The sequence below is a fragment of the Schistocerca nitens genome, chromosome 1, assembly GCF_023898315.1.
Source record: "Schistocerca nitens isolate TAMUIC-IGC-003100 chromosome 1, iqSchNite1.1, whole genome shotgun sequence".
Classification (NCBI taxonomy): Eukaryota; Metazoa; Arthropoda; class Insecta; order Orthoptera; family Acrididae; genus Schistocerca; species Schistocerca nitens.
Genome location: NC_064614.1, coordinates 1007940661 through 1007961961, shown reverse-complemented (window position 1 = coordinate 1007961961; position 21301 = coordinate 1007940661). Strand labels below are relative to the sequence as shown.

The window sequence follows — 21301 nt, the reverse complement described above, 5'->3', positions numbered from 1 at the left end:
GTGGTCCTCGCAGTTGGCCCCCGGTCGGCTCACGGACGACGCCTCCCAGCCAGAACTTCTTTCCCCGGACGTGGACCAGACCCAGCCACAGCCACAGCCAGCTGGGGACTCCGAGGTCTCCCCCGATCGCCACCCCCAGGTCACTCCGGATGCCGATGAAGACATGCCAATGGTTCCTCCTGCACTGCCTCCTCTGCTGCCGCGGTCCGCACGCTATGACCTTCGCCCCTGGCCGGGGCGTTTTCGCCCGTATGCTCCTGTGCCCAGTCTCTCTGCCGACGCTGAGGTTTCGGAGGAGGAGGACGCCATTCGCAGCCATTGTTTCCACGCTTCCCCTTGGGGGAAGGGGTGTGGTATACACCACTTCTAACAAACACCGAACAACGCGCTCCAGTACGCAGCCGCCAAATACATCGCTGGCCGCACTTCTCTGGGCGGCCCGCTGCTTCCATCGCTGGCCGTCTTCACACGCACGCTCCCTGACGTGGCCGAGAAATACATCACTGGCCGCACTTCTCCGGGCGGCTCGTGGCTACCATCGCTGGCCGCCTTCACGCGCACACGTTTGTCAGCACACAGCAATTGGCTACGCCAGGAAACATTGCGATTGGTTTTCCCTGGAAAACAGCGACCCCAGCCGACGGCTCCATTAACTAGCAAGCCTTATATAAACCCAGCTGCCGCCGCAAACGACAGTTCTCATCGGGAAGTGCAGTATGCCGTGTTCCAACTGCTTGTGGATGAATCGCCGCACCACTCGAGGTTACCTGGCTGCTCGACAGAAAATCTTGCGACTTCACTTGGAGAGACTGAACTTCACTGGACTTGGGAATAATTACGGGACGCGCACCCCACCTTGCACATTCGGACATTGGTATAACCAAACTTTAATTCTGCATTACTTCTGAGTGTGAGCCTGGGTGGACACTTGGCTAACATAATTGTTAAAAAGTGATTTGTGATTTGATAAACCAGACTGAAGAGGTTATTGTGTTATTCCTGGTTATAACAGTACCCCAGAACGATCACCCAAACCAACCAGGCTACTACAAGCTGATCAGCAAATTACCCACAGCATCTAAAGCATTGGAATACATTGTTCACGAACAGCTGAAAGAGTATATGACATTCATAAAACATATTAATATGGTTTCTGAAAACACACAGCACAGCAGCTGCATTAATCAAGGTAACTGGTGATACCAAACATGCCATGGAATGTATGAAACAATCATTTTTACATTGGTTGATTTCAGTGAGGCTTTTCATACTGTTGATTTCAGTACATTACATATGAAAATGAAACAGCTGAATTTCTCAAAATGGCAGCAGATGGAAATATCTGCACAAAACTGTGAGACACACAATATTTATGATTTAATAGCTGACCCGGCGAACTCTGTTCTGCCTTAAAGCCAATAAATAATCAGATTTTGGGTGTTAACTTCAATTTTTTATTAGGAAATACAAATAAAAAAAATTAAGTATTTTAATGATTCTTCATTCTTTATGTTTTCAGGTGGATAGCTTCCACTCTACACATATGTACCTTGTGATACAAGACATTTTTTGTTTTATTATCAGGCACAAGAACAAACAACGCAGATGGTCGTCCGACCCGTGAACATGCCACATATAATTCACCATGTGAAAAACATGGATTTCCAGATTTAAATCACAAACTTTCAAGGATTGGCTTTGTGATATGTTAATGGTCATGGCGAATGCAAGACACATTGGAAATTGAAGTCTTTTAAACTCAAATGGCATATCTGTTGGGATCATCGGGATCCTCAGAATGAGAACTTCCTCACCTTCCTTTGAGTATCATCGCGTAAATAACATTATTCATCAATTTACTTACCACCAAAAGTGTACCGTTGCACAGTTTTGGTTGGTTTATATTTTGAAGCATGATTACTACAGAGCCAACTTTTAGGCGTAAATTGTGCGGTGGTAAGCCAGGCACATCCAAGGAGTTTAAAAATTCAACTGGATAGTTGGTGGCTTCATCTTCATTTGTTACACAGTCAATAGATTTGAATGAATGCATTTTACCAATGATCTCATTCTGAATTATGTAGTTTAGGTCATCTACATCTTTATTCTTAGCCGCTAAAATTGCTCGCTCACTCAACCATTCATTACTTTTGTAGTTAGTAATGATGTTTGGGAATACTTTGTTGATAAGTCTGTCTTTTGATGAGACAAAGTTACAGAAACTATGAGGAAATGAAATCAATCCACTCGATTCTTCGACAGGTACTCGACCATTACCGATAGTCAGCAATTGCTCAGAGAAATCTTCAGCAGATGTATCATTAAGCAATGTAACTCTCATGTTTGTTGTCAGCTGAAGTTTCTTCACATAGCACCATAGATTTGATGATTTGAGGAAAGCATTTATTTAATCTGCAGCCATTGGTCTCGGAAGTACTGGCATTTTGCATTGCCAACCGAGCCGTTTCATGGGCTGCCTCATTTTGCTCTTGGGACTGAGAAGCATGAAGTCAAGCCATACTAACGCGGTGCTCTTCACAGGCAATTTGTTGTTCTTCTTCAGTCCTTTCATTCGCAATGTTTTGTATCCTTCTTGCATTACGGCTTTGTCGAGAAATATTCAATCGTCTTGGTCGCAGCATTGTTAATGATGATTCAAAGAAAATACAAATTATTTCTTTAAATTTTTAATTAATGATATATACTGATACTCAACCATAGACATTTAGCTGTCATTTGCATTTTGTTATTCCATGCCAGATGCGTTTTTGTTATACCACGTTTTATAGTGACGTTTAGCTGACGTTTGCATTTTGTTATTCCATAGCAGAAGCATTTTTGTTATACTACGTTTTATAGCGGTCAAACGGGATAAAAAGTATCCTATGTCCGTCTCCTGGTTCTAAGCTACCTCTCCACCAATTTTCAGCCAATTTTCAGACGGTCCTGCCGTCGTTTAGCTGACATTTGCGTTTTCTTATTCCATGTCAGATGCATTTTTGTTACACCACATTTTATAGCAGTTGAATGGGATAAAAAGTAACCTATGTCTGTCTCCTGGTTCTAAGCTACCTCTCCACCAATTTTCAGCCAAATTGGTCCAGCCGTTCTTGAGTTATAAATAGTGTAACTAACACGACTTTCTTTTATATGTATAGATTTATCTACAAAAATTATAATATTTTTTTTTTTAAATTAAGTATATACAGAGTGGATAACAATAAACTGCAAAAACTAAATTGTGTGAAAATATAAGATAGCAGGAGCAAAAATATTCCAGTAAATGTGGCTCCATATACGAGCTGTTTGCAAGGTAATTGTGAGCTCCCAATGACTTCAGTTACAAATATTTTCCTAGGTAGTACAAATATATTTGAAACACAAATTTTTCAGTTATGTCTCCACATAATTGGACTCAAATATTCCTCATGGCCTACCTTTCCTTGCACAGTGTTGGGAAATGTTGTAGATACTGATGGGAAACTGGTACAATTTACTGACAATTTAAGATGACATGTAATGCGCTGATATGGTCCCAGATGGATAGGTTGAGCACTGCTTACAGTTTGACCTCCGAAGTCACCTCACCTCAATTCTCTGGATCTGTCTGTTTCGAGGTCATCTAAGAAGTGAAGTGTACAGCACTCTCATCAATACAGTTGAAGTACTGGAGCAGTGAACTGCACAATTCTTTCAAGATATAAGAGATGATCAGATGTTTGAAAGAATTTGAAACTCATTGCAGAGATGAGTGCAGTATTGCCTACAAATGTGAGGATGACACATGGAACTCTTGCTTTATAGGTACAAGTGTATAGTAAACTGTAATGTGTAATGCATTGAATCAATGTTTTATTTCTGCTTAAGATAGGTCTTGAGTGAAATTGAAGCTCCATTAGATATGGTTTATATAAATATGTTTCATACATTTATACAAACTATGGCAATATCTGATACTGAAGTCAGTGGCGGCTTGTGAACGCATACATGCAATTATCTCAGAAATGGCTCATTTGTGGACCCATGTTCACTAGATTGTTTTCACTTCTGTTAACACACACTTTCATCCACATCAGTTTCACTACTAAATATGATAAAGCCTATATACAAATTTTGCACTTCAGTACTCCAGGCACCCCTTTCAGCTTGGCACTGCAAATAACCCCTTATGTCACTTAGGCCTTAAAACAGCCCTACGTATATTACTACTCACATATATTTACATAACCTGAGTGACTTCAATTACACATCATCAGTTGTGTTATTAGAGGACACTACATATTTATGTCCAAAGAAAGTGACTAACTTAATATTTCTCTATATTAAGGACTGGTTGCTAATCTCTGTGTCACATTGATAATTTGTCATGGAATGAAGATCAGAATTTAAATGCCCCAATGACAACTTAATCATTAGAGGAAAAAGTTCGGTTGGACAAGGATGAGACAGGAATGGAGCCATGACTTATTTAAAGAAACCATATCAACATTTCACTGAAGTGATTTGTGGAAATTTAAAACTGCCTGACTACAAACAACGAAGCACTCAAAAGATGTAGTCAGATGTGAAAATAACTTTGTACACATACACACAATTGGCAGGCATGTGCATAATTAGAGTTGCATTTCTCTCTGACAACTGGAACGCCTACAGAGTGCATTAGTGTTGTTTATGTTTAGTGTTGTTACCACGCCTGGTAGGGTACATATTGTGCAAGAACTACATCAGATGTTGAGTGATCACTGTCAAGGACAAGGAGATGTGATGTACTTGCGTGAGACAGCATTATCAACTCCAGAGTTTGAAAGGGGCTGCATCATGGGTCTTCATTGGCCAGCTGGTTGAGCTGTGCAACATCCAGATTTGTGAGGCATTTGGATGAGACAACGATCTAAAGTTGGGCTGCTTGGGAGCATGAAGGAAGGCATCATCGTCACCAATGTTCCAGTCAGCTACAGTTGACCACAAGGGAGGATTGTCATGCTGTGCACCAAGTATATTATAGCTCCTTCACATCTGTGCCTGTCATCTAAGAATATGTAACTAATTCCGTGCAACATTCTGTGTCATCCAATACCATTGGTGGGAAACTAGCAGAAGCTGGACTAGGGAATGATGTATCTCGCACTAGCTGCCATTAGCACCACAATGCATATGGTTGTGTTTTGGGTGGTGGCATGACTGAGAAGCATGGGTTGCTGATGAATGGCATTGAAATGCGTTCAGAAGTGAACTGCAGTTCTGCACTACCCTGGATGACCATCATTGGCGGTTATGGAGGTGATCTGGGAAGAGGTCCCATTCTTCCGACATTTTGGAGAGGCACAGCAAGTTTCAGTCCTCATGTCATGGTGTGGGAAGCCATTGGATATGACTTAAGGTCATGGCTGGTAGTGATTGAGAGAATTCTGACAGCACTTTGGTACATTCTGAACATCATGGATCCTCAGGTGTTACCTCTTTAGAAAAGATCAAATTAAACTAGTTTCTACTTATGTATTATACATCAGATGATACTAATAAAAAGAACTATAACAATCAAGTTTAGTAATAAATATCTGTATGAAGAACGTACCCAATATAACATCCATTTCATTACTGTACAACTGATGTTTTTCATTAGCGCTACTGGAGTGAGAAACTCTCGCTGATGATTTGTAATCAGATTCTACAAAAACATCCAGCGTTTCCTGAGTATTATTCATCTCACTGGTGTCCATTTCAGTCTCAACTTTAATTTGAGACATTGACTCTTGTACAGAACTAAGACTTGGAATTGCAGATGATGTCTTGTCCTTAGCATAGCTTGCCCCGTCTTTGTCATTGAGAGATGCTGAGCTACTTGTATATTCAGGTGTCTGTAACTCAGAAAAATGCTCCAATGTATCAGCGGCTGCCTTGCAATTCCCTAATTCATGCTTTATTCCACTACTGTGCTGTATACTTGCATCATCTTTAGAGTGCTGGGCTGTCAATGTTCGCCTGTTGGGGAATCCACACTTACTGTCATTTCTGCCCTTCTGATATTGTGAATTGTTAGCAACAGGTTCTGCCTGCAAGGGCTGTAGTCCACACTGGTCACTACTTCCTTCTGCATTCATAATGTCTGTCCCTCCAGGTGTCTGCATAGACAACCTCGAACGTTTCATTTGTCCACAATTTTCCTTTCTTGGAACAGTATTTTTTCCACCCTGAAAGCAGATGAGGAAAATTCATCACACTTCAACAGATAAATTGCAAAATGTAAGTATAGAAACATGGAAATATAAGCAGGCAGGAAGACATATACATAACATTTATAATTCGTGTGTTCGAAAGCACATAGGGGAAGGAAGGGGAGGAGCCAGTGTATATCAAATGAGTTGCTGAAGTCAAAGTTTGAAAATGACTACAGCAACATACACAGATAAGCCAAAACAGTATGGCCATTGCCCACTTTGACATTTGATGCCACTTGGTGGCATTATGGGCACATGACACAGCAACAGAAGTATTTAAGCAGAGGCGACACGGACAGGGGATCACCCTAGTGAAGCTATGAGCTGCAAATGGGGAAATCCATTGAGATTATTAATACATAGAGACTGTGGAGGAATATTTTGAAAATGGCAATGCTGGTCGAATGTTCACATATGAAAATAGGTAGAAGGACAGAGAAACTACCACTTGGCGCTAAATGTTTGGATGTCCACAACTCTTCACAGAACATAGAGTATGCTCTGTAAAGCAGGATAGATGGTGATCTGTGTCAACTCTGCTGAAAGAGCACAATGCTGAGGCTCGCACAAGTGTTTCGGAGCATACTGTTCATTGTATTGTCTGCAGCAGACCATCCCTACTTGATCACATGTTGACCCAATGACATCACTAATTGTGATTGCAGTGCGCATGAGACCATTGGGATTTGACCAATGATCAATGCAAACGTGTTGGCATCACATTTTTGCTACACTAGGTCAATGGTCATCTCCACAAATGCTGTCATTGAGGTGAACGGCGGCTCAAAACTTGCATTGTGTCATGGACATGGCTGGTGGAAGCAGTATTATGCTATGGGAGACGTTCTACTGGTCTTGCACGGGACATATGGTAGTAATCGAAGACACGCTGACAGCTGCAAACCATCTGCATCCCTTCATGCTTTATGTCTTCCCTGACAGCAGTGTCATCTTTCAACAGTATAATTATCTGTGTCTCAGAGCCAGAACAATGCTACAGTAGTTTGAGAAGCATTACAGTGAACTCACATTGATGTCCCGGTGACCAAATTTACCTGATGTAAATCCTATGGAACCCATCTGGGTAGCTACTGGGCACCATGAATGCAAATCAGCGGGCCCATTATTTATGCAGATTATGTAAGCTGTGCAAAGACACCTTAATGCCACATAACTCCACAAACCTACCATCAAACTGTCAGATCCCTGATACATAGAATCAGTGATGTATTCTGTTCCGTAGATAGACAAACAAGCATTTAAGCAGATGGCCATAATGTTTTGGCCCATCAGTGTACAAAGGAATGAATAACAGGCTGATCTGAAAATGAAAATGCACTGTTCTGAAACTTCCTGACAGATTAAAAGTGTGTCAAGCTGGGTCTGAAACCTGTATCTCTTCCTGAAAAAGAAGGAAAGAAGAAATGTTGAAGTTTAACATCCTGTAGGCAAGAAGATCGTAACAAATAACGTATAAGCTCAGAATGAATAAGGATGGGCGAAGGAAACCAGCTGTCTCCCTTTCAAAGAAGCCATCCCCACATTTGTCTTAAATCTAAGGCTGGATGACCAGATAGGCACTTGAACCGAAATTTTTCTGCATGAGAATCCAGCAATGTGCTTACCATTGTGCTAGATACCGTACAGGAAAAGGAAAAGAGGAGTGGTACTGGAAGACTGAAATTCAGTCTATGAGGTAGGTTTCAATAGCGCAAAGAGTATGACACTGCTCACAAAAGGCCATTAAGTCTGAGTTACCAGTGAGAACACTATTGTTATCTATTAGTAAGTTCCATTTTATTATACACTTTGGATTGTATAGACTAAACACATATGCTACAATAATATTGCTTCAAATTCATTGAAGCAGAGAAGGTCTGCACAAGGAAAACAATAATTTAGTCCTAGCAATTGATGCCAACACTCATTCATGAAATATAGCTTTATTTGCTAAGACTGGAACAAATTGTACAATTCCAAAAGTTTCTACTTGACTCCACTTATCAGGAATTTGTGGCACCTCCGGTGTAAAGCGCCATATCTTTGAACCCGCGGATATTTGACTTACTTTGTCTGTGTGTACTCAGCGTGCTACATTTGTACAGCCATGTTTTATTTGCCTTGTTCACGTGCTTAAATAAATGTTCATTCGACAGCTTAAGTGTGTTATTACCGATCTACGACACATAATATCCACAAATTAATCATTTCATGTACTTACAATATGTTCAATTTGTACACATGATGGGTAGTCATAAAGCTTTTATTATCACCTCGGAAAATAAGGTCAAGCTACAACCATTAAACTTGGTGCTAGACCTTCTTTACACATTCATCCCTGAATATGACATATTTCTGAAAGACGGATGATTTAAGGGAGACCATGGTTGTAGAAGTTGTACAGGGTGTATACGTGGACAAGGAAAAAAAATTCCCAGGTTTTTCCCGGATTTCCTGATTAAAAATACATTTTCTCCTGGGTGAAAATACACTTCTTCCATGTTAAGTGACAGTATTCTCATCCTCAGCAATGTAAAACTCATCAATCCTTTGAATGCTTACGGTTTTATATACCGACGTAGAATTTCCCGAGGGGGGGGGGGGAACACATTTTGAAAGACCTTCGATGAGCAGCAACATGTACGCTGTATGTTTTCATATTACGAAGGTATAAATTCGATTCCACTAAACACCGCATGTTACTTTCTGAAGCATTGAAATTGAGATTGTGATGCGCTTTTGTAAGCCAGTCATATCTCATGTCACGTGATCTCACCAGCTGATAACAGCATAGGACAAGTGATGGAGTCAGTCAATAGCAAGATCACTCTTAATAGCGCGAACACTCAATTAAGAAAAGTTAATGGTTTAAATTAATATATATAGCTTTCACATATAATATTGGTCTCGAAGATTAATAAGTTGGAAGAGAAGCTAAGCTTCCGCATATAATGTTGATCGTTTTTGCATGTGTTACACTTTAAAATACATCACACAAATGTGCCAGTAAATTTTTAATATCGATGTAAATGTCTGATCTCCTGGGCTCGAAATTCTTCTAAATGGTCTCCTCAAAGAGTTGATTTTTAAATGAGAGTCAAGCGCTTTGTGATTTAAGAAATTCATCGTACATTCTCGCACATAGTTCATCTTGCATAAAAGGAAATTTACTTTGAATGTAACGCTTTTCAAACTACCAATCGCAACATTTTTCTGCAACCTGTTAGAAACAGGTTCGTTTCAGCAGTTGCAAGAGAGCACAAGATAATAAGCGTCACTGCGCTTGCGCAGTTATGATGATGCAGGAAGCACGATGTTCCTAAGTGTAAAATATTAAAAGATTTTACATTATGTCATAAAAGAAACAAGACATCAGAGGATACTTCAAGAGCATCGGAATTTCGTGAACCATACTAAAATGCATAATTCGACTTAAAGTGCACATTCGTACATCCAGATTCAGATGTAAATTTTCTTGGAGTACCAGTACTGTATTATCTCATGTTTGGTTCTTTATTATGGCATAATGCCACATGTACACTTGAAATGCAGCGAACAGTTGAAACTAGCCAATAGTGTGAAATTAAAGACTTCGTTTCAAATAAATTGACTGTCTCAGCAGGGAAGATTAATAAAAGACAAATCTCTTTAGCAAACCGACAAAAATAACTTCATTGTTCTGCAAGGCGATTAATGCTTGACTGTCAGAAAGGTAGAAGTAAAATCTGAAACTAACAACATATTTTAGCCTTCCGTAATTATGCGAACATATTTTAATTCATTTGCTAGCTCCTGGCCATGAAAATCTGTTTTGTTTTCATTTAACGTGAGAGCAATAAACGAAGAGGAAACAACAAAATCACTGAACGCAAACACAGGTCACGTGGGACGACCCACCTCCCCACCACACCTCAGACTGCTCTGTGCATCAGCCCCGGATCTATGATATTTCCGACCCGGGGCAATACTAGAAAGTGGCACCCAGCCACACTTCTGTAACCAGAAGCAACGGCGCATGTGCAAGAGTCCGCCCGCAAGTGCTCAAACGAATCTAATTTAAACAGTTGTCACGTCACCCTCATCGGAGGCAATTTGTTATGTTATAAAACCTTTGACACACTTTGCTGTTGGCAGACGCTTGTATGAGCACTGTGTTTTGTTGTTGTATAAGCCACATTTCCTTTGCAACTTAAGTTTCATTTCCATTTTCTTTTTTTCTCTCGTTCATGTTTTGTTGCTGCAGTATTATTCTGCAGTAGCAGGATACAGTAATATCCTTTGTTAGAGTATCGGTTCTTACCAGTCAAAATCACAAAAATTTAACTGAAAACTAAAACAATGAAAAATTCTCAGAATTCTAAACAATTCCCGGGTTCTTCCCGGTTTTCTCCCCGATGAAAAAATTCCTGTGTTTTTCCCAGGTCTCCCGGGTCGTATACACCCTGTTGTAAGATACCCCTCTGACCTCCAATTTAAACAAGTGTCAGAGCCCCCTGCTAGAGACAGGCATCTTGTGTTAAATACTCAAACTTGTCAGGACAAAAAATCTATTAGATCTGAGTACAGGAGGGTAATAAATCAGTTAAAAATTGAGAATTTTAGGAGACTGATGAAAGACATGAGCTGGATAAATGTTTATAATACTTCTGACTCAAATGGAAAATACAAAGCATTCTTTAACAAAGTTACTTCTTCTTTTGAAAATTGTTGTCCCCTAATGATAATTCAAATTATAAAGAAGTCTAAAAATAAACCATGGGTTACACAAGGAATAAAGATATCATAAGGGACAAAAAGGAGATTGTACATACTATCTAGGAATTGCTCTGATGTTAGCATTGTAATGTGTTACAAAGAATACGGCAGAATATTTAAGCAAGTAATCCAGAAATCTAAGCTGCTTTATTATGAGCAAAAGGTAATTACATCAGGCAAAGAAATAAAAGCTATATGGGACATAGTAAAGACAGAGACAGGTGACCCAAAAAGGAAAAGGAACAGATAGCTCTAAAAATAAATGAGACATTGGTAAGAAGTGCATATAGTGTTGCACCTCTTAAACAGGAACTTTGTTTCTGTTACTGACGGCTTGGGGTTATTGTGTTCGGTAAACAGAGCAATGGAGTATCAGAGACCAGTCTTTACCAATAACTTCAGTAAAATGGAAATGACACTCACATCTCCTGAAGAAGTAGCAACCATCATAAAATCCTTAAAATGTAAGTATTCTAGTGAGTATGATAACATATCAACTAAGTTAATCAAAGAGTGCTCATGTGAGTCAAGTTCTATCTTACATTATTTGTGTAATCAATCTCTTACCAATGGGACATTTCCTGACTGGCTAAAATATGTTGAAGTTAAGCCTCTTTACAAGAAGGGGGTAAAGATATACCATCAAACTATTGACCCATTTCACTTTTGTCAGCTTTTCTCAAAAATATTTGAAATGGTTGTGTTCAAATGTCTCTTTAAGCATCTGACTGCAAATAATATGTTGTCCAACTCACAGTTTGGCTTCCTTAAGGGTTCTGTTACAGAGAAAGCTATTTACACATACAATGAGAATATACTTAATTCATTAAATAACAAATTAGAAGCTACTGGCAGCATTTTCTGTGGCCTGTCAAAAGCCTTTGCCTGTATCAATCACAGTATTCTCTTAAGTAAATTAGAATATTACGATGTCACTGGCAGTGCTGTGAAATGGTTCGAGTCTTACCTAACTAGTAGAAAACAAAGGCTGTTGTTGCGAAATACCTGTGCAGAACGCAGTCAATCTCCACCTGACTGGAAATTAATTACATGTGGTGTTCCTCAAGGTTCCATCTTGGATCTGGGTTTGCTTTTTCTTGTGTACATTAATGACCTCCCATCTGTTATGTTGCCAGATGCTAAGTTTGTTTTGTTTGTAGATAATATAAACATTGAATAAGGAGCAAGTCAAGTAAAGATTTAGAAATGGCTACTAACCAAATTTTCATTGACTTTAATAAATGGTTTAAAGCTAATTCACTGCCATTAAACTTTGCAAAGACCCACTATATTCAGTTCAGAACATGTAAGAGATGTCCTTCCACATATGAAGACATGCAGATCGAAGAGGTCAATAGTGTTACATTTATGTGATTACAACTTGATAATATATTCAGTTGCGAAGGACCGACCACAAAATTGCCAAAGTGCCTAAACAGGTCTGTATTTGCAGTGAGAAGGATGTCAGGTGTAGAAGATACAAATACGAAAAAGATTGCATACCTTGCTTACTTTCGTTCAATTATGACATGCGGGGTCATATTCAGGGGATAACTCATCAAACTGAGCAAATGTTTTTAGCATACAAAAGCATGTAATAAGACTCATTTGTGGTGTAAATTCAAGAACACCATGTAGAAACCTGTTCATGGAACTTTGTATTCTAACCATTGCTTCTCAGTATATTTATTCCTTAATGAAATTTGTTGTGTGTAATATATCTCTATTTCCAACCAATAGCTCAATAAATAGTATGAACACTAGGAATACAAACAATCTACAAAAAGGCCTAAGATCACTTACCTTGGTCCAAAAAGGGTCCGATATTAAGGAACACGCGTTTTTAATATATTGCCAGCAACCATTGAAAACTTCGTTTCAGATAAAGCATAGTTTAAACAGTGTGTGAAAGACTTTTTGATAGGCAACTCCTTCTACTCTACAGATGAATATCTTAGCAGGGATTGTTACAGCAGCTTATGTAAAAATGTCTATTAGATTTCAAGTTGGGACAGCACTTGGTTACAACAGTCAAGATCAAGTATTTTGTGCATGATAAAATTATTGAAAGTGCATAACCATGTTTCAATCACACAGTGCATTGATTATGTAAATATTAGCAGTTTCAGTTTACTGTATTTTGACAATCTCCTGACAAACGATCAAGATAGTGAGTATTATATTCAACTGTTTTATGCTTTTTATGTTACACTTTATGACTTGTTCCACACCCATGACAATCATCTCATTTTTGGGTCTATGCAATGAAAACTGAATCTAATCTAATCTACTATAATGTAATTGAGAACCAGGACCACAAATTCCACTGGATGACAAATGTGTCATGCCCAAAAGCTCTGGCCAAAAAAACAGCGACAGCTGTGATTGTTACACTGATTGTCAAGAGTTAAAATACATTCCTTAGTCGGTAGCACATGATCTAAGTGAGTACCATGCCAGATAATGAACATTCTTCTACACATACACGCTTTACAGAGAACAACAGGTTGGTCTGCAATAAACAGTTTATATGAACAACAGATCAATCTGTGATAAACAGTTTATTTATTTGTGTTCTCAGTAGTATTGAATGTTGAGGGTTTTGTACAAGGTGTGATTTCTCTCTCTGGTTCTAAGACTGAGGGCAGACAATTTGTGCATGGTAATGAACTTTCAAGTGTGATACTAATTATTATTTTAGTGATAGTAGTTAAAGAAGTATAAAAACTAAAACTGGTGTAGGTACAGATTAAAATACCCTGGGCGTACATTTCAGCAAGATAACGCCCAGTACACATGATAAAAGTCTTTATGCTTGTATTCATGCTTGCCAAACCCCATCTCGGCCAGCAAGGGCTCCGGATCTCTCACCAATTAAGAATGTTTGGAGCATTAGTGCAGAGCCCTCCTATCAGTTCAGTATTTTGACGATCTAATGCACCAGTGTGATAAATATGGCTCAATATCCCTCAGAAGGATATCCAACAACTCTGTCAGTCAATGCCAAGCCAAATAACTACCTGCATAAGGGCCAGAAGTGGACTAACATATTACTGAATTGCTCAATTTGTGAATCTCTTTCTTCTGAATAAATAACCCAATTTTTCAGAAACTGTAATTATTTGTTTGTCTGCTTATGTACATCATATCTACTGATTTTCGTCCCATTCGTATGATTCCTTCAAGGGGCGTAGTTTTCTTTTGGTTTTCTTTTTTAATACAGCATATATAAATTCAGTGGGAGTAAATAGGGAGAATAGCTGATACTAAACCCACAGGGACAACTAATATAATTCTGGTGTCAATGGTAACCATAGTAATTGGAGAGGTCATTTTCTTATGGGATGAGTATGAGTGAAAAAGTATTGAGAATAATAAGGCCAGGTGATTTTAAGTATGTTTACTGAGCGTAGGAAAGTTATAAAAGAGGCAAAATGGTTTATTGGCAGTCAGAAGTTATGATTGTTACATAAACGATGAAACTGTTGTACTGTTATTAGAGCTAAATCAAATAATGTAGTAAGCGTCCAAGGTACACATTTATCAGTGAGTTGGATAATTTAGAGAAAAGAGTTTTTGTGGTGGATTAGGAATGGATAGCGTAAGATCGAAGAATGATTAGAGAGTAGCGCCCGGTGGATTAAAGAGTAGTGCCTGGCAGGGTACCTGGATCTATATTGTAATTGTGTCATCAAATGGAGGAGCTGACAAAGATAATGAGAATACTGTTGCATGCCAGAGGAGCTGACAATGATAATGAGAATATTGTTGATGTCAACTTTGTACAAGGCAGCACAGTTAAAATTTTCTTTGTCCCAGAGCAAAGCTACCTCGCTCACATTACGGTGGTGCTCACAAGAGGGGGGGTGCGATGAACAAGATTTCATCATTGGGAGTGAGTAAGGATAAAACACAATATTGACACTTCTGGTGTGCCAGACAGCAGACCTCAGCAGGAATGCTTTAGACAGGGCAACTAAAAGGGGTCATAGCTCCTTCGTTACATGATGACAGAAATGCTACTGTTAATACAATGTGTACCAAGAACTTTTACAAACCACTCCTATATTATAACAAACTCGTTACACAAGCAAGTCAGAGTAACTGCTCACACCTTTGTAACAGTGAGACCTCTGCAGTCAAGACAAGGGCCCTTGGGTAAACATAGCCACTACTTTGCTCCATAAATACCCCACCATTTTAGCTCATAAGACAGTCGGTTAGACAGATCAATGGCGCATGTAACATTCACACTCAATTCCCTGATTACTGTAAAGTGATGTCTGGCACAAGTCTGTTGCAGATTTCCTATATGCTACTAAGCAGCAACAGCCACTATGGGGAGAAATGGCTATTTCTCCATAATCACCAGTCACAGAGTTCAACATCACGTTCTGCCACTGTTGCAAATGGGTGGATCCAGGGGTCTTCCCTATTATCCCAGAACAGGGCACCAGCATATCTGATACTTCAGCAGACAGACCAGGGCCTACCTGAACAGCACGCCAGAATTTTCATACTAAACAGCTACATGGCAACTGTTTTCAACAGACGAAGAAGAAAGATGGTGAGCAGAATGGGATGGAGCACCTCCCAAACCAGCATGTGTAAGTCCAGCACATGCACTACCTTCACTCACTGCTGCGGCATCACAATACAGTGGGCACTGAATCCACCATGGGCGGCAGCCATCATAACAGCAGCTGGCGAGCAATGGGCATGTAGCTTCAGCTACCGTGAGCAAACTGAAGGCCACTTACAATGCAATTCCTCTATGGATATCAACAGCTGATGTCAACAGCAAGTCAATACACTGCTTGTAACTTATGGAAGTAAATAACTAATTCTGAATCTTCATTCACTGTGCCTACTGATGACAACTTATCACCATCATCCTTCTGAAAAAAAAAAAAAAAAAAACTGGCAAGGAATGAACTGGTATAGTGTCTACTGACACAGAACTATCTCTATTTCCGCCCTCCGAACAGTCACCTCCGGCAAAATTCATGTCAGGAAGTGCTTGTAGGTTCTGATGCTTGCAGCATCGGCATCAGAAGTCTGTTATGAAGTGTTTTGTACTGGAGCCACATCAGCAGTTGCAACAATTATGGGGCGAGTCACTAAAAGCTTTCTCGCTCACACAAATATATTTTGGTTGTGATCATGTCCACAATAGGATGCAGTGAGTTAAAAATTGATTTTGTAAAGGCTAGTGAACCTATTGGGTAAAATATTCGGGAAGTAAAATAGTCCCCCATTCGGAACTCAGGGTGGGGACTACACAGGAGAACGTCATTATCAGGAGAAACAAAACTGGCTTGCTATGGATCGGAGCATGGTATGGCAGATCCCTTAATTGGGCAGATAGGTTAGAAAATTTAAAAAGGGAAATGGATACACCTACCACAGTAGTTCAAGTTTATATGTCAACTACTTCCACAGATGATGAAGAGATTGAAGAAATGTATGACGAGATAAAATAAATTATTCAGATAGTGAAGGGAGAAATAAATTTAATAGTCATGGAGGACTGGAATTTGATAGTAGCACAAGGAAGAGAAGGAAAAGTAGTAGATCAATATGGAATGGGAGTAGGGAATGAAAGAGGAAGCCGCCTGGTAGAATAATTTCATCATAGGTAACACTTGGTTCAAGAATCATAAAAGAAGGTTGTATACATGGAAGAGACCTGGAGATAATGGAAGGTTTCAGATAGATTATATATTGGTAAGTCAGAGATTTAGGAAACAGGTTTTAAATTGTAAGACATTTCCAGGGGCAGATGTGGACTCTGGCCACAATCTATTGGTTATGAACTGTAGATTAAAACTGAAGAAACTGGAGAATGGTAGGAATGTGAGGAGATGGGACCTGAATAAACTGAAAGAACCAAAGGTTATAGAGAGTTTCAGAGAGAGCATTAGGGAACGATTGACAAGAATAGGGGAAAGAAATACAGTAGAAGAAGAGTGGGTAGCTTTGAGAGAGGAAATAGTGAAGGCAACAGAGGATCAAGTAGGTAAAAAGATGAGGGCTAGTAGAAATCCTTGGGTAACAGAAGAAATATTGAATTTAATTTATGAAAGGAGAAAATATAAAAATGCAGTAAATGAAGCAGGCAAAAAGGAATACAAATATCTCAAAAATGAGATCGACAGGAAGTGCAAAATGGTTAAGCAGGGATGGCTAGAGGACAAATGTAAGGATGTAGAGGCATATATCACTAGGAGTAAGATAGATATTGCCCATAGGAAAATTAAAGAGACCTTTGGAGAAAAGAGAACCACTTGTATGAATATCAAGAGCTCAGATGGAAAACCAGTTCTAATCAAAGTAGGGAAAGCAGAAAGGTGGAAGGAGCAAATAGAGAGTCTACACAAGAACTATGTATGTGAGGGCAATAGTACGGAAATGGAAGAGGATGTAGATGAAGATGAAATGGGAGATACGATACTGCAAGAAGAGTTTGACAGAGCACTGAAAGACCTAAGTCGAAACAAGGCCCTGGGAGTAGACAACATTCATTAGAACTACTGATAACCTTGGGAGAGCCAGCCTTGACAACTCTCTACCATCTGCTGAGCAAGATGTATGGGACACGCGAAGTACCCTCAGAATTCAAAAAGAATATAATAATCCCCCCCCCCCCCCCCCCCCCCCCCCCCATGAGCCATGGGCCTTACCATTGGTGGGGAGGCTTGCGTGCCTCAACGATACAGATAGCCATACTGTAGGTGCAACCACAACGGAGGGTATCTGTTGAGAGGCCAGACAAACGTGTGGTTCCTGAAGAGGGGCAGCAGCCTTTTCAGTAGTTGCAGGGACAACAGTCTGGATGATTGACTGATTTGGCTTTGTAACACTAACCAAAATGGCCTCTCTGTGCTGGTACTGCAAACAGCTGAAAGCAAAGGGAAACTACAGCCGTAATTTTTTCTGAGGGCATGCAGCTTTATTGTATGGTTAAATGATGATGGCGACCTCTTGGGTAAAATATTCCGGAGGTAAAATAATCCCCCATTCGGATCTCCAGGCAGGGACTACTCAGGGGGACGTCATTATCAGGAAAAAAGAAAACTAGCGTTCTACGGATTGGAATGTGGAATGTCAGATCCCTTAATCGGGCATGTAGGTTAGAAAATTTAAAAAGGGAAATGGATAGGTTGAAGTTAGATATAGTGGGAATTAGTGAAGTTAGGTGGCAGGAGGAACAATACTTTTGGTCAGGTGAATACAGGGTTATAAATACAAAATCAAATAAGGGTAATGCTGGAGTAGGTTTAACAATGAATAAACAAATACGAGTGCAGGTAAGCTACTACAAACAGCATACTGAACGCATTGTTGTGGCCAAGATAGACATGAAGCCCATGCCTTCCACAGTAGTACAAGATTATATGCCAACTAGCTCTGCAGATGACGAAGAGATTGGCTTGACAAAAATGTATGATGAGATAAAAGAAATTATTCAGATAGCAAAGGGAGAAGAAAATTTAATAGTCATGGGTGACTAGAATTCAATAGTAGGAAAAGGAAGAGAAAGAAACATAGCAGGTGAATATGGAATGGCGGTAAGAAATGAAAAGAGGAGGCCACCTGGTAGAATTTTGCACAGAGCATAACTTAATCACAGCTAACACTTGGTTCAAGAATCATGAAAGAAGTTTGTATACATGGAAGAGACCTGGAGATAATGGAAGGTTTCAGATAGATTATATAATGGTAAGACAGAGATTTAGGAACCAGGTTTTAAATTGTACAACATTTCCAGGGGCAGATGTGGACTCTGACCACAATCTATTGGTTATGAACTGTAGATTAAAACTGAAGAAACTGCAGAATGGTAGGAATGTGAGGAGATGGGACCTGAATAAACTGAAAGAACCAGAGGTTGTAGAGAGTTTCAGAGAGAGCATTAGGGAACGATTGACAAGAATAGGGGAAAGAAATACAGTAGAAGAAGAGCGGGTAGCTTTGAGAGAGGAAATAGTGAAGGCAGCAGAGGATCAAGTAGGTAAAAAGATGAGGGCTAGTAGAAATCCTTGGGTAACAGAAGAGGTACTGAATTTAATTGAATACACAAGTGTGTATATCAAGAGCTCAGATGGAAACCCAGTTCTAATCAAAGAAAGGAAAGCAGAAAGGTGGAAGGAGTATATAGAGGGTCTATATGAGGGCAATGTATTTGAGGATAATATTATGGAAATGGAAAAGGATGTAGATGAAGATGAAATGGGAGATATGATACTGCGTGAAGAGTTTGACAGAGCACTGAAAGACCTAAGTCAAAACAAGGCCCTGGGAGTAGACAATATTCCATTAGAACTACTGATGGCCTTGGGAGAGCCAGCCCTGACAAAACTCTACCATCTGGTGAGCAAGATGTATGAGACAGGCAAGAAGATTATAATAATTCCAATCCCAAAAAAAGCAGGCAAGAAGATTATAATAATTCCAATCCCAAAAAAAGCAGGTGTTGACAGACGTGAAAATTATCGAACTATCAGTTTAATAAGTTATGGCTGCAAAATACTAATGTGAATTCTTTACAGACGAATGGAAAAACTGGTAGAAGCCAACATCGGGGAAGATCAGTTTGGATTCCATAGAAATACTGGAACACGTGAGGCAATACTGACTCTACAACTTATCTTAGGAGATAGATTGAGGAAAGGCAAAACTACATTTATAGCATTTGTAGACTTAGAGAAAGCTTTAGACAACGTTGACTGGAATACTTTCTTTCAAATTATGAAGATGCCTGGGGTCAAATACAGGGAGCGAAAGGCTATTTACAATTTGTACAGAAACCAGATGGCAGTTATAAGAGTCGAGGGGTATGAAAGGGAAGCAGTGGTTGGGAAGGGAGTGAGACAGGGTTGTAGCCTATCCCCGATGTTATTCAATCTGTTTATTGAGCAAGCAGTAAAGGAAACAAAAGAAAAATTTGGAGTAGGTATTAAAATTCATGGAGAAGAAATAAAAACTTTGAGGTTTGCTGATGACATTGTTATTCTGTCAGAGACAGCAAAGTACTTGGAAGAGCAGTTGAACGGAATGGACAGTGTGTTGAAAGGATGATATAAGATGAACATCAACAAAAGTCGAAATTAGCATGCTGCAAGGTATCACTGTTGGTAATAGTAAATTTCAGAACTCCACCACAGAACATTGATGGACCATGCACCAACAAGTGGGAAGAAGGCATCATCAGTCCTCGCGCAGCCGCTCAAGCAACAGCACTGGACTGCTCACACAGAAGATGCCACGATATTACAAGAGGACAAGGCATACCCACCTTACAGTCTATAAAGCAATAGACAGTATTGCTATTAATACCTCTAACTATGTAGGTGCACAAGTCGTCCTGCATGCAACTTGTTGGTGAGACCATGCAAGGAGGCAACAGTTTTGTCTATATAAGTAATGAATCTGGTAAGAAGGCGTCAGTCTTCGTGCATCCGCTGGAGCAACAGCATTGGACCGCTTACACAGAAAATGCCAAGATATTAGAGGAGAAGAAGGTGTACGTGCCTTACAGTTTATAAAGCAATACACAATATTGCTATTAATATGGAGAACTATGTTGGTGCAAAAGTAGTCTTGCATGGTCCAACAATATTTTGTGGTAGAGTTCTTAACTTTACCTTAAGCAACAATGATACCCTGCAGCATGGTAATGGCTGGATAACTGTAGCCCTCATCCGTGGACCTAAAGTTGATACAGTTCCAGGGCTAGAAAATTTTAACAGACGTGATGTCGTCGCCTTTTGGACATTTCACATCGCAGAGGAGATATCGGTAAATCATATTACCTGTCAACCATGCCTTTCGTTCTCAGGACCAGGAATCACTGTAAAATTAATGAATCTGAATCAGTGTGGGTTAAAGGTGTTGACAAGTGCAAGAAGAAAATTAAACTCCAGCCACATGAGAGATACTCTTTGTGAGCGTTGACCTTGGTCATTACGCAACCGTTTAGTCGAATTTAGTCGTGTGATGCTGAGGGAATTAGATTAGGAAATGAGACACTTAAAGCAGAAATGAGTTTTGCTATTTTGGGAGCAAAATAACTGATGATGGTCGAAGTAGAGAGGATATAAAATGTAGACTGGCAATGGCAAGGAAAGCGTTTCTGAAGAAGATAAATTTGTTAACATTGAGTATAGATTTAAGTGTCCGGAAGTCATTTCTGAAAGTATTTGTATGAAGTGTAGCCATGTATGGAAGTGAAACATGGACCATAAATAGTTTGGACAAGAAGAGAATAGAAGTGGAATAGAATAGAAGCTTTCGAAATGTGGTGCTGCAGAAGAATGCTGAAGATT

At 39.6% G+C, this 21301-nt stretch overlaps 1 protein-coding gene across 2 annotated transcripts in view; it reads right to left on the bottom strand.

The window, feature by feature from the left end:
- LOC126195560 (protein abrupt) overlaps positions 1-21301 on the bottom strand; it is a 137861-nt gene that overhangs the window by 11331 nt on the left and 105229 nt on the right. For both annotated transcript variants that reach the window (XM_049934196.1, XM_049934187.1), the window contains exon 4: positions 5576-6191. In XM_049934196.1, the coding sequence (XP_049790153.1) occupies positions 5576-6191 (616 nt within the window). The remainder of the gene's footprint in view (positions 1-5575; positions 6192-21301) is intronic.